The 12,857-nt window shown below is 35.7% G+C and overlaps 2 protein-coding genes across 2 annotated transcripts in view; one reads left to right on the top strand and one right to left on the bottom strand.

Annotated features, from left to right (window-relative positions):
- The window catches only part of LOC129579388 (guanylate cyclase soluble subunit beta-1), a 56,216-nt gene extending 52,270 nt beyond the window's left edge, over nucleotides 1-3,946 (top strand). The window contains exon 14 of the mRNA XM_055469455.1: nucleotides 3,464-3,946. Coding sequence (XP_055325430.1) covers nucleotides 3,464-3,623 — 160 coding nt within the window. The 3' untranslated portion in view covers nucleotides 3,624-3,946. The remainder of the gene's footprint in view (nucleotides 1-3,463) is intronic.
- LOC129579121 (protein mesh) overlaps nucleotides 512-12,857 on the bottom strand; it is a 36,160-nt gene continuing 23,814 nt past the window's right edge. Inside the window, exon 15 of the mRNA XM_055468787.1 lies at nucleotides 512-530. The gene's annotated coding sequence lies outside the window, so the exon portion shown is untranslated. The remainder of the gene's footprint in view (nucleotides 531-12,857) is intronic.

The following is a 12,857-nucleotide window of genomic DNA, read 5'->3' as shown; positions in this document are numbered from 1 at the left end:
ACACCTAAAAATATATATATAAATCACACGCATTAGGCTTTATGTCGTATTCCAAACTTTTTGCCAGCATGAGAATGTTTTCTTTTATCTTCAATCTCTTGATCGCTCACTCGTTCACTTTGGCGCGAATCAACGATGGCTTTTTTTCTCGTCAAATACTATTTTAAGCGTCCTCGGCTCGTTTTCATTCGAGCACACAATAAGGCATCGTTTAATATAGTATATTCACCGTCGGGGATGGGTGAACGTTACAAAGGATTACATTCTGGTGGATTGGAGTGAAAGCGCAAGAGTTTCGAAATCGCACAATAGAATCGGGATTTAAAGACGGTGTGTCACAATGGAAGCAAAAAACCTTTTCACTTTGGCCAGAATGTCATTCTTTGTACGGTTGCGCCACCTCCTTTTGGCTCTTAATTTCTAGATGGTTTATAATCTCACATCATTGTTCTCATGCTTTTTACTCTGATGATAATTAATAGCCGAAATGACAGCCAATGTACAGGTTTCAGTTGCAGATAGATTTTGACCTATGGAGAAAAACCACAATTTGTTCACATTGTTAAAATGTTGCTGTTGTTCTGTCGTTAATTTTACACTCTAAGCATATCAAGGCTGTTTTGATTATTATGGTGGATTATGGTGTTGGAGACTGTGCTAATTTTGTTATTTTATTCTTTTTTTAAAAGTCACTTTTGTCGCACTGAAACACTAGCAGCAAGTTGCGCAATGCAGTTGCCGTAAGAGCTGTGTGATGATATGAAAATGACATTTGCAACCACCATTCAACACACACACACACACACACACACACACACACACACACATGATTTATTCAATGGACAAACCTTTTGATGTGCCTAAAATAATTGCATTCAAATGATCGATAACATCGCGACGTTTTTTTCTCGCTTTTAATCCGCTGCGCTCGAGACGCGCAAATGTCTCTTCGAAAAAGCAATCAAAAATCAATTCCATTGCACTTCGATCTAATTAATTCTAATTGGCCGAAGCACCATACAAAATGAACATAATATATAACAAACACAATTAAAACTCAATTAAAAGTCTTCGATACACTGCAATTAAATGTGTTTGGGTTCAGTATACAAGCAGAAAAATAAATAAGAATTGAAAAAATAAATCCGAATGCACATCGAATATCTATAAAAATCAATTAACAATGAAAATAAAATCAAGACTGAAAATGAATTGATGGCGATTTCGATTGTTTTCTTCTTCGAAATAAACACTGCACACACACGGGTTGTTTGAATGAAGAATACCAAGTGAGTGAAAAACCACAAACATGATTTCGGACAGTGTTTTCAGCATAGCACAGCACTGCACTGACACTTAGTTCGTCGAACGAAATGTATTTTTTGTTGAAACCATACGGTTGTTTAAGCTTCTTCTTTTTCTTCAACTTCCATTAAGTATACATTTTCAAATCTATTTTCAATGCCCTCTTGCCACTTAACGGCTATCGAATAACGTTCGCTTGCATATCCCCAGACTGAGCGACTCGACTCGTTTAATTTGCTTGTTGTTAAATAACGAAATAGCACATAATAATCTGAAGTGGAACATGTAAGTCTTCAGCAAATGCAATTTTCTGCCATTTTGGAAAAAGATACTTTATTTCAACTGCGTCAATTGGAGCGGCATGTTTAATGTTTATTATATTCGATGTTCGTTCGTACGATGAGTGACAACAACAACACTACCAGCAGCAACCAGCATAACTGAAAGCACTGTTTACTTTTTGAAATTTTAAAGAAAAAACCTCATCTATCATATGTTTTTTTTTTGGTTTTGTGATGCAACCGCATTCGGTTTCGTTATCATTTTGATGTGAATTTTTCTTGTGCTTTGGTTTCGATGTTTTTACCGGATGTTGGGTTTCATTCCAATTAGTCGATTGTGCAAAAGTGTGGTCATTTGCTGGAAAATCACAACCGAGATCACTGTTTGTAACGGTTCGAGTTAATGAAAGCATGTGTAAAAGCGGAATTTCTCCCATAAAAATTGTATCATGTCAAATGGAGGGTTTTGATTTAACATATTTTTTCCCCTTTTTTTTACTCCATCATCGTTCTGCAAACATTTGTCGTTTTGTACACCGAAATTCTGTTCGCTGCTGCTTTTTATGGGTACCACAGCATTTTTATAACCTTCAAGTGAATGCAGGAAACGAGATGGAAAGGAAGAAAATAAATTGGAGCCGTTGAATTGTTTCTAATTTTTTCACTCGCTCGCTCGTTCGTTCGTTCGTTCGCTTGCTCGCTGAGCATCATTTTGAACTTAATATGAATCCGTTGCATGGGAGCCACCACGGTGCTCTATACCTTATACTTATTTATTTATTGCATCGTGTATTTTTTGTTCCTTTCTCAATCTCTCGTTGCTTTCTTCTCTTTTTTGCCGCAACTCTTTTGCAATTAAAATGTACGTGGAAGTTGTTGAAAGAATGAAAAACAGGAGCAAATATGTGTAATTACTTGGGCGAAAAACAATGAGAGAAAAAGACGAATGAGAATGTGTATATATTTTTTTTCGTATCTATCTCTCTCTCTCTGTCTGTGTTTCTTGCGCTTCCTCGAGTGGACGGGAAAGAGGAAGAAAGAGGGAGAATTATAAGAGCAAGTTGCATGATGATAAATAATTGAGATTCATCGTAATGGGTTACTTGTGCGACGATAAATTATTACATTGTAAACGCGCGGGCGCCACACCGAACAACACTCGCTAAAAGATATTCGCACAATATTCACCGTAGCGAAAGCGATTGGAGCGCACATTCAGAGAACGATGAGATGTATGTGCCATTGCGCTGGGATAGCTCGTTTTCAAGCTTCAACCAAGATTAATATAAATAAAACGGCACCATACCTAAACTCCGAAAACAAAAACTAAGAAAGCTAAAATCCCGAATTTGGCGTGTGTGAGAAGAGGAAGAGAACAGGACCGAATAAAGTGCGCGCGAGTGAAGGTCTTGTTTTTTCGGAGTTGTAGCTTTTTCGGAGTTTCGGCCCATTCGGAAGTTTTGATTCGGCCCATTCGGAGTTTTGCGTTCGGAGTTTTGACTTTCTTAGTTTTTGTTTTCGGATTCATGGATGTACACCAAATAAAACAAAGTAGAAGTGAAATAAATTTAAAAGATAATTAAAGTGGACTTTTTATTTTGTATATATCCACATACATACAAGTATACATACGAATATTTCGGTTGGTGTACGCGTGTAAATGTTATTTCTTCCGTTTTATCAATATTCTTTTGTTGTCATTTTACGATGCGGTGCAAGAGATGAGATACACCAACATGGGAATGGAAATGTATACGAATTCCGGTGCGATAATTTGAATGTACAAAAACAAACACAAACACAAACGACATGACGTTTCCGAATTGAAAACTTGCTAACGTCCTACATCTTTTTCTCTTCCTTTTTTTCTCTCGCAGATTATTGTGCAATAGTGACAACTTTGATGAGTCGTTTGACTTTGAAAGCCGCGGTCTGGTGACGATGAAAGGTAAAGCCGAACCCATGAATTGCTGGTTCTTGAATCGATCCAAGAGTGACTACGTCAATATACCACATCCGGAAGATCTATTGAGATAATCAAAATGAAGCACTGCTCCAAAGCACCGAAACGATTAGACAGCGGGGTGTATGTGCTCTCCGATCCAACACCAAAAGCCCCGCAGAACAAGTGAGCGCAATCAAGGAAGAGAGAACGAGTTGTTTGTCAGTAATAACACAATGTGGCACCACACAAACAGATACACATTTTGATAGAGAGAGAGAGAGAGAAAGAGAGAGAGAGAGAGAGAGAGAGAGAGAGAGAGAGAGAGAGAGAGTGATGATACATTTGCATCATTTTAACTCGTTTTTATTCACATTGCCGTACGCAACGTGTATTTATGTATATGTAGAAATATTATTCTGGCTTCAAGGCACATTTTTATCTTTTGTTATTTTTTCTGCCTTCTTCGTTCTATCTCTCTCTGCAATTCAAAAACTCCACAGGAAAAACAAGATGGATAAGTAAAGTAAAAAATTTAAATGAATTTTTATTTTATTCGAATGTGTAATATGTTATGAAGATAGTCGATTTTATTTCGTAAATGTGCGTGCAGAGCCCATTTAAATTACTTCCAAACAATCATAAATTGAAAGCTTTAAACAAAATATATTATTTCTACAGATATACATAGACATATATATAAAATATTTAAAAAAAATAAAATGCGAAAAAAAAGTAAATGAGTCGAATGGGATTACCCATCTGAATCTCACACATAGTCGCGACCGAGACGCAATCAAAGTTTGCGCACTTCGTAAAATATGAAAAATGCCCACAATCACAAGCAATTAGTTTTCGCTTTAATCGTCATTACTGGTTTGCTTTTCTCTCTTTCTCGCCCGTTCATTCTTCTATTTTTCATCGTCACATATTGACTTTAAAAACGATTTGCTAATAAATTTGCAATCAAATACGTCACAAGCAAAATTCTATACCCATCGACTGCTATATATACGACAGCAGTCATGTTTGAGATAAATCAAAATAAAAGCTCTTTTGAAAGTGATGGTGCAGAAAACATGCAAATCAGAGAGACACACACATACCCGCGTGTGGCACGAGGCGCGCGTGTGAGCTGCCATGTGAGCTCGTGCTCGCCACACACCAAAATTTCGGAGGGGAATGAGTAATCTAGATACAGTGCGAAATAGCGGTTTCAACTGTTTTTGGATGAATTTACACTAATTTTAGGGGAAAATATGTTATTGCTTTTGGGAACGCTCAAGTGGCTACTATTCATGTACGTGCCAATAGATAGACACGCACTGGTTACCAAGTCTGTGCAGTTGTATATATTTTACGAGTTGCTGTGTGCAAAATTTACAATACATACAACTGCACAGGCTTGGTGACCAGTGCGTGTCTATGTATTGACACGTATATGAATAGTAGCCACTTGAGCGTTCCCATAAGCAATAACACATTTTCCCCTAAAATTAGTGTAAATTCATCCAAAAACAGTTGAAACCGCTATTTCGCACTGTATCAGGATTACTCATTCCCCTCCGAAAACTTACAGTGCATTTACAATACAACACAATCGACCCGAAGCAAGGGGGCCACACATTCGTATTTAACCAAATTGGGTATAAATGGTAAAACGCTCTTGTTACACCTTCAAATAAACATTTCAAAATTTACGTCACACTCCACATTTCACATGGTTTGATGATTTAATTCAAACCGATGCAAAATGTATATAAATGCTTGCCATGTCACTCTTCCTCTTCGCCATTCCTATTTATCTTTTGTCATGAAATTCACATTCCGAAAATGCCTTTCTTCTCTGCTACTGTGTGTGTGTTTTTTTTTATTTTTCATTTTCAAATGAATCGTTCTGGTTTCATTACATCATTAATCGCTTCATTTCAACCACACTCGCATTTGGCATTTCGGGCTGATCCACAACCATTTTCACGAAAACACAATTCACCAAATCCATTCTCATTTTGAAGTCGAATTACAGCCACGGATTCCCATACTCACACACACACACACAACCATTTTACATCAAAAGTTGCAACAGCAACAACCAAAAATAAAAAGTGAACATGTTTAATAAACCGTTCTATCAACGAACACGGTGAAGAGTGCCAACGTCTTTTTTCTTCGTAATGCGATCAGTCAACTTCTATTTAATATGCACACACGCAACCAGCAATATTTACATGTAAGCAAGTAATCTCAAAATAATTATGATAGTAGTAAAATAAACAATGGAAATGTATATTGTTGCCTGGAGGGGATAGGAAGAAAAACCAGATAAACATAAACATGAGACACACATAGAATCGTGAGCTGTTCGTAACAACTCCATAAAATGAAAATTAAACATGTTAACGGTATAATGAAAGAGAATATTTGAAGGAACTGGGGGAAAAATTACAATTTTTACCACTATCTCGTGTTTGTTTTAAGTGTTTCAAGCACTTTTGTTTGTTATCTCAATGAACATTTGATTAATCAGCAACTCAATTCTTGGCCTTTTTCCTATCTTCTTTGTCCTCCACCTTCGCATCCACCCGTCGTGGATGAGGTATTTCTCTCTCCGTAGAATGTTTATTATGAAATTTATTCTGTCTACGTATTTTATTATTATTAAAACAGCAAAATGATGATGCAAGGGCAAACAAACGAACGAACGAAAAACAAAACGAACAGCAAAAGCCGATGGAATTGCAAAAATGCACTCAAAATTACGTGTATGAAAATGGCAAACATCTTCCATGTAAATATTCTCGGATTTCCACCCCATGCCTATCCTAGATCATAACTTTTTCCCATTACAATTTCATATAGAAAAGTTTTTGCGTAGCATGTGCACTTCTTGAAATGCCGGTTGTTATTCATTCATTCATTTTCTCTCGTTTCCGTGAAATACAGACCAAGAGTTCGTTTAATTCATTTCATTTTCGTTTTTTTAGTGTGTATGTTTTGTTGTCGTCGCATAGACATCAGTTTTAAGTGAAATATATGAACATAAATGCAAAATATAAGTCGAGATGCAAACATTGGTTCTATAATATGGAATAATGGTGTATCCGTCTATTGTGTGTGTGTTTTTTTTATCCATGGTTGGTGTATGGCTAAAGAATCTGAATGAGGAAAACCATAGAAACAGAATGACATAGAGAGATAGAGATAGGAAGCAAATGACAACAAAATTCAATGTACCAAAGTGATTTTGGGCTTTTCACTGTGTGTCTACACATTTGCCTCTTGTGATTCTTAGTGCTTCGGCTTTTAGCTTCTTCGTTTCCTTAAGCATAAGCCCGTAAAAGTTGTGACCGTTCAAACTATGGAAAATAGAGAGCATCATCATCGGCGGCAACAGCAGCAGAAGCCACAACATTGGCATTGGTATTGGTTCAACATGAGCCAATATTAAATATTCAATTTCAAGGCACATTCCTCAATTCAGTGGATTTAATAAATTCACAAATTACTTCGAACGCATTCTTGGGCAAGACAAGAGAAAAAGAGTGGCTCTGAATACTATATATATTCAGTTGTTGAATGTCGAGCCCATATGCGGTGACGCAAGCTCATTTCGTATGAGTGGGTGTGTGAGGGCTGTTATTTCATATGATGCTCTTTATATGCTCTTTGACAAGCGAAGAGAGATTATCTTTTCGCTATGCACATATACACTCTTACACCAGAAACTAATGGGAGAAACACAGAGCAGCATCAAGAAGTACGTGGAAATTTTGGTCAATAACTTTCCACCGCGCGCACAATGTGCGCTCAATTGATCTATGGATCGTCGCATGAAAGAATGCTATGCAGTACATATTGTGTGTACTAAAAAAGAATTTCAATTTTCTTTCGGCGTAGGTTACAAAGGTCAATCCACTGGATATTCCATTTTTTCCCCCGTTGAGTTGACGTTTTATATTGCAAAATCGTGTGAATTTGTTCGATAATTTCATAAATGACAGACAGTAGCATACCCAGGGCCAGTTATTGATTTGCCAGCATTTAAATTCCTGTTTGATGACAAAATGACCATAATTCATTGCCCAACGATATGAAATGATGAACGCACAAATTGATGAAAAAAATGCGCTGCTTCTGCTTTACCCTCGTGCTTCATACACTTTGTTGTCGAATGTGTGTGTGTGTGTGTGTGTGTGTGTGTGTGTGTGTGTGTGTGTGCGAGAGAAAAAGAGTAATTATTTCCATTTGCAATCAAACACGCAACATATTCAACTATAAACGAACCAGTCATAAAAGTTCACGCTCATCAATATGCAATTAAATAACAATTGTTTGCGTATTATTTGGGCATTTTTCCCCGGATAATAAGTTAAAGGATAAATATTTCAACATAACAAATGAGCGGAATGGACATAATGAGAGAACCAACAACAATAAAAAAGCAAAACCCGTAGAAAAATGGACAATGGCCATAAAAAAATATGCACACACAATGCAAATGAATATTAAATGGCGAGGAACTTTATTGAAGTTGTGCTCTGTTCGGTTTGAACTGCCACTTATTTACACATTAAAATAATTAATCCATTGTGAGTGTTGAGTTTAAATGGCAGCTGTGGGAAAGATTGTGCGATTGCATAAGTTTTCGCAACCAAATGTTATAAATTTAGAGTCCATTTTAATGATCCAGCGAGGGAAAGAGAGAGAGCTTCGCGTTTATCCTCTCCACCAACAGAGGATCCAGCGCAAATGCTGGTGGAAAGAATGAAAGCGAATACAACTTTGGTGTGTAAAAAGTTTTGATGCGCCATTCTAAATCTAGAGAAGCCGCGCAGAGGATGTAACAGAGAAATTGTGAATTGATTTAAATTCTCGACGTTGAGTCCGTATAAATTTTGTGTCTCGTTTTCAATTCAATTTATTTCGTTTATAAATTATTAATTTCAAATGTTAATTTATGGAATGTTTTTCTCATGTAAAATTTCCCAACAAAATGCAAAAAAAAACAATTTACATTAATGATAGATGGATTGAAGGAGCGGAAGAGACAAAACGATGCCGTGATAGCGCGTTTATCGGCATCGAACAATAGTCGGATATGAATACGATCGATAAAGTGCTGGCACAGGAATTAAGTGAAAGAGAGAGACAGAGCTTCGCATTGAGTTTAATAATAATCATAAAAACAATAATAATATTTCATGTACAACGATGCAAAAATTGCTGACAATTTAAAGCAATGATTTTTCCACACACATACTCTTTCGTCTCTTATACATTCTCTTTCGCTCTTGTACACATACGCACTTTTCACGCAAATTATTAACCCCTGACGATAAAAAAAAGGACAGAGTGACTGCGATGAACCGTTTGTTCTGATTGTCAATTTGATGTGGTCGGCACATTTGCGTGACATTCGGTGTATCAAATGATTACAACGGAATGAAAGAGATACATTAAATACACAGACAGTCAATGACAGATAGCTGAGGATATATGCTGAGCACAGAAACTCAGTAAGCTGAGATTGGGACATTTTGACTTTATGACGTGTAGTCCATATAAATGCATGATGAAATGCACGAAATTGTATGTGTGCCATCATAAATTTGTATGGACTACACGTCATAAAGTCAAAATGTCCCAATCTCAGCTTACTGAGTTTCTATGCTCAGCATATATCCTCAGCTATCTGTCATTGACTGTACATAGATTGTACATATTTAATTACAATAGATTGAAAGCGTTGCAGTTAAACAGAACAAACAACACAAATATATTATACAATATACAATGTGTAAATCTATCGAACAAAACCAAAAAAATGAAAAAATTAAAAATAAAAAGGTACATCAAGCCAGGTTATTATCATTAACGACATAAATGTTTTATCGGGATGAAATTTCCCTCGGAATGCGCACATATTTTGATTGGAATAATTGTAAATCGACATGACAACAACGCATAGCGGCAACAAAGTAACTAAAAAAATGAATGAACTTGACGCGTATTAAATTTAAAAAAAAATAAAAAAATAAACAGATAGATTATTCGCTTAAGTAAGTAGCTTTAGATTGTTTGAATTTAAATGTAAATGTAAATGCTTGTTCCAGGCAAGAGAGAGACAGTAAAAAAATGTAAACGTCAAAATTGCAAACACTATCAATTGCAAACGACAGCCGATTCTTTTTTCAACACACAATTTTTCAGATGAAAAAAATTCAGAACACACTCAACAAAAATCACATCGTTATTTATGCTGTACAATGTAGTCAAAACAATTGAACGTCGATGGATGAACGAAAGAAAGAAGTAAAGAATGAAAAGAGGAGAAAATGAAGTGTAAATACTTTCTCCGACTGAAGTGACAAAGATATAGAACAACATTTCATTTGAAACATCGATAAATATTTCCGAAGTAGATTCCATTCCATTCAGAGAGATCTCGTAAAGTTGTCCTGCATGATTCATAGTATTTTTTCCCCTGGTCTTCTTTTCGTTGTTGTCGTCGTTCAGCGAAACATTGTGTGAGAATAATGGAAATGGTGCGCGCACTCGTGTCAATTCCAATTTTGCACATTTGCCTGGTGCGAATTCGAAACAAGTGACCGTTCACAACTGCTTTCATTGGCATGACAAAGTTTTTTTTTTGTTTCTGCGAAAATTTATCGTTCAAATCGACACATCGAGAAAACTTTGAAGCTTCACTGAACTTCGTGGAAGAGAAGGAAAAAAAAATTGTTTTCAGTCTCACAACAACAAAATTCGACGAATTGAAAAGGAAAAAAACCAAGAAATTATGATGATTATTCCCGTTATCGCGCATCTCCTTCGGTTCGATCCAACAGACAGTGATAATCATAGGATTTTTTTTTTGACGAAAAACCGAATTTGTAATTTATAAATACATTAAAAACATATTGAAACGTTATTTCCATGAGCTCAGAACCACATTTTCAAAATCAGCAGCAAACAGAAACAAACAAGACAGGGATGTCTGTGAAATGATCTAGCCCAAAATCATTCAGCTCATAAATCTTAATCGATGTAGCGTGGAATATACAGATATATACAATAAAATCAAAGCAAACCACACACAAAAAGAAATTGAATAAATTACGATAATTTATTATGATGATGATAATGATAAAAATCCAAAAGAAAAAAAGAGAAAAAAAAAGAAATATCTATAAATAAATTTACAATATATTAGCAGACGTTTCGTTTTTAGCACAAACACGATGTCTTCGAATTATCTCTTGAAAAGTTCAGACAAGCCTACATAAAAAAGAAACGTTCATGTTTGAATTCGTGCAACTGAAAACAAAACAAAAATGATATACAAAAAATAATAATAATAATGATAATGATGATGATGATGATGATGATGAAACATTTTTTTTTGGATTAAACGTTGTTATCAAGTTCCAAATTCTTTTAAACGTGAAATTGTATTTTATGTTATGTTTAGTGGATAGTTTATGAATGTGACTTTGTCGTTGGCTCGGCAACTCGATTCCAGCCAATTTGAAAACACCGTATAATATATAATGTTGAAAGGTGAGAGAAAATGGAAGAGTGTTCTATGTTTTCTTTAAAACAAAACCAAAATTAAAAAAAAAACACTGCACAACACTAGTGCGATATACCGGTAAATGCAATCGGATGTAGTTTTGCTTGATATTTTCTCCATATATAATCGTTTGAATTTACACAAGCAAGCAAACAAAATACACACACAACAAACACACATACTGATTCACTGATCACTTACTGAAAATAATAACGAAAAATTAACGTGCTGAAGGCAAAATCCATTACACATCAACACATTTAAAAGTAAATAACAACAAAAAAAAATGAAATAACAGACAACTAAATACACCAACACACGCAAAACTTACCTGTATTATACGTTTATATATTTAAATCAAATAAAATCTTCTAACTACTTGTAGAAACTAGAGAAACAACAACAATAAAAGTGAAACTAATTCTTATCTTTATGCAACCGCCACGAGCCATTTGTTTCATTTATTGGGCATTGTGAGCCGGTAGCTAGAGCAAAGTATTGATTTCTTGATTTTAGTTGAAGTATGGCATTCGCATTGAAATTGGTAAGTGTGAAAAATTGTGAATGGAAATATCTGGAGCTTTTGCACAATCTTCGCGAATAAACTAGTAATCGAGTCTCATCAGTTCTCTTCGTTTTGATTGGTCGGATTTCTAACGTCGCACCACACTGGGGCAGAGTGAGCAAAAGAAAGAGAAAGAGGAAAAAGAACGGTGAGTATAGCGAACGGAAATTGAGAAATAAAGTTTTGCAAACGTGCCTGAAACTGCAAATGTTTCAGCGAATAAAAGCAAAAGGTCAAACGTGAGAAATTTACTACTTTACACTTTTCATTTACAGCCTTCATTTACATTTATTACTGTAATTTGTTTATTTCGGATTCCATAATTTTTCCGGTTAATAGTTGGGGCTGGCATTTGGGCTGGCTTATGGGCTTGCACCGTCGAAGCCACACTACGTTCCATAAATTTAAACTTAAACTTTTGCCGTTGTACACGCGCGCACACACAAACACACAGCAAATTAGAAGCGATCTTGAATAACAAAATCTACTTAATATTTCGCATATTTTGTGAGTTCAAGAGCTGTGCGTTCGGAAAGAACTTGTTGGAAACTTTGCCCTAAGATTGCGTTCCTAACTTCTTTCAATGTATTTCTTATGGTTATTTGGGGTGCGTTCATCTACCGATTGTACTGATTTGACATTTAGGGCATAAATTTGATCGAATTTCCAACAAGTTTTTTATTGCATCCTCTCAATTATGAGCTCCATCATTGTGCATTTTATCCGATGACTTAAAGTGGAAATTCCCTCATAGATCGCATACCACATCAACAGTTGACGATGCCGACGATAATGTAGTTCGTTCAAAGTTGTGCATTTTTATTCGGCACGAAAGAGCGAGGAAGAAAGAGGTAGAGAGTCTTTGGCATTTCAGCTTTAATGTCGTTCTTAATTTTTGTTTTGCCATTTCAGTATTGGCAAATGAACCTCACAATATGAACTGAACGCGCCATTTTCATTTCGTAAACTGGCGCCTCTCTTGTCGACACTCGCTCCAACGGCATTCTCGACTAAGTAATAAGAAGAAAAAACAACATTCTATAAAATTACTTCTGACAAATTTTTTATGTGGTGCTTTAACTTATTTGCCAAGTGATAAATGACACAACACTCATCATTATGCAAAACAAGAGTTATTGACGCAATTCATAGCATACGTAGAGAGAGAGAGAGAGAGAGAGAGAGAGAGAG

The sequence above is a fragment of the Sitodiplosis mosellana genome, unplaced genomic scaffold, assembly GCF_009176505.1.
Source record: "Sitodiplosis mosellana isolate CC-2019 unplaced genomic scaffold, AAFC_SMos_1.0 Smas_scaffold_6226, whole genome shotgun sequence".
Lineage (NCBI taxonomy): Eukaryota > Metazoa > Arthropoda > Insecta > Diptera > Cecidomyiidae > Sitodiplosis > Sitodiplosis mosellana.
The sequence above is the reverse complement of the archived record's forward strand: the minus strand, read 5'-3'. Positions and strand labels throughout refer to the sequence as shown.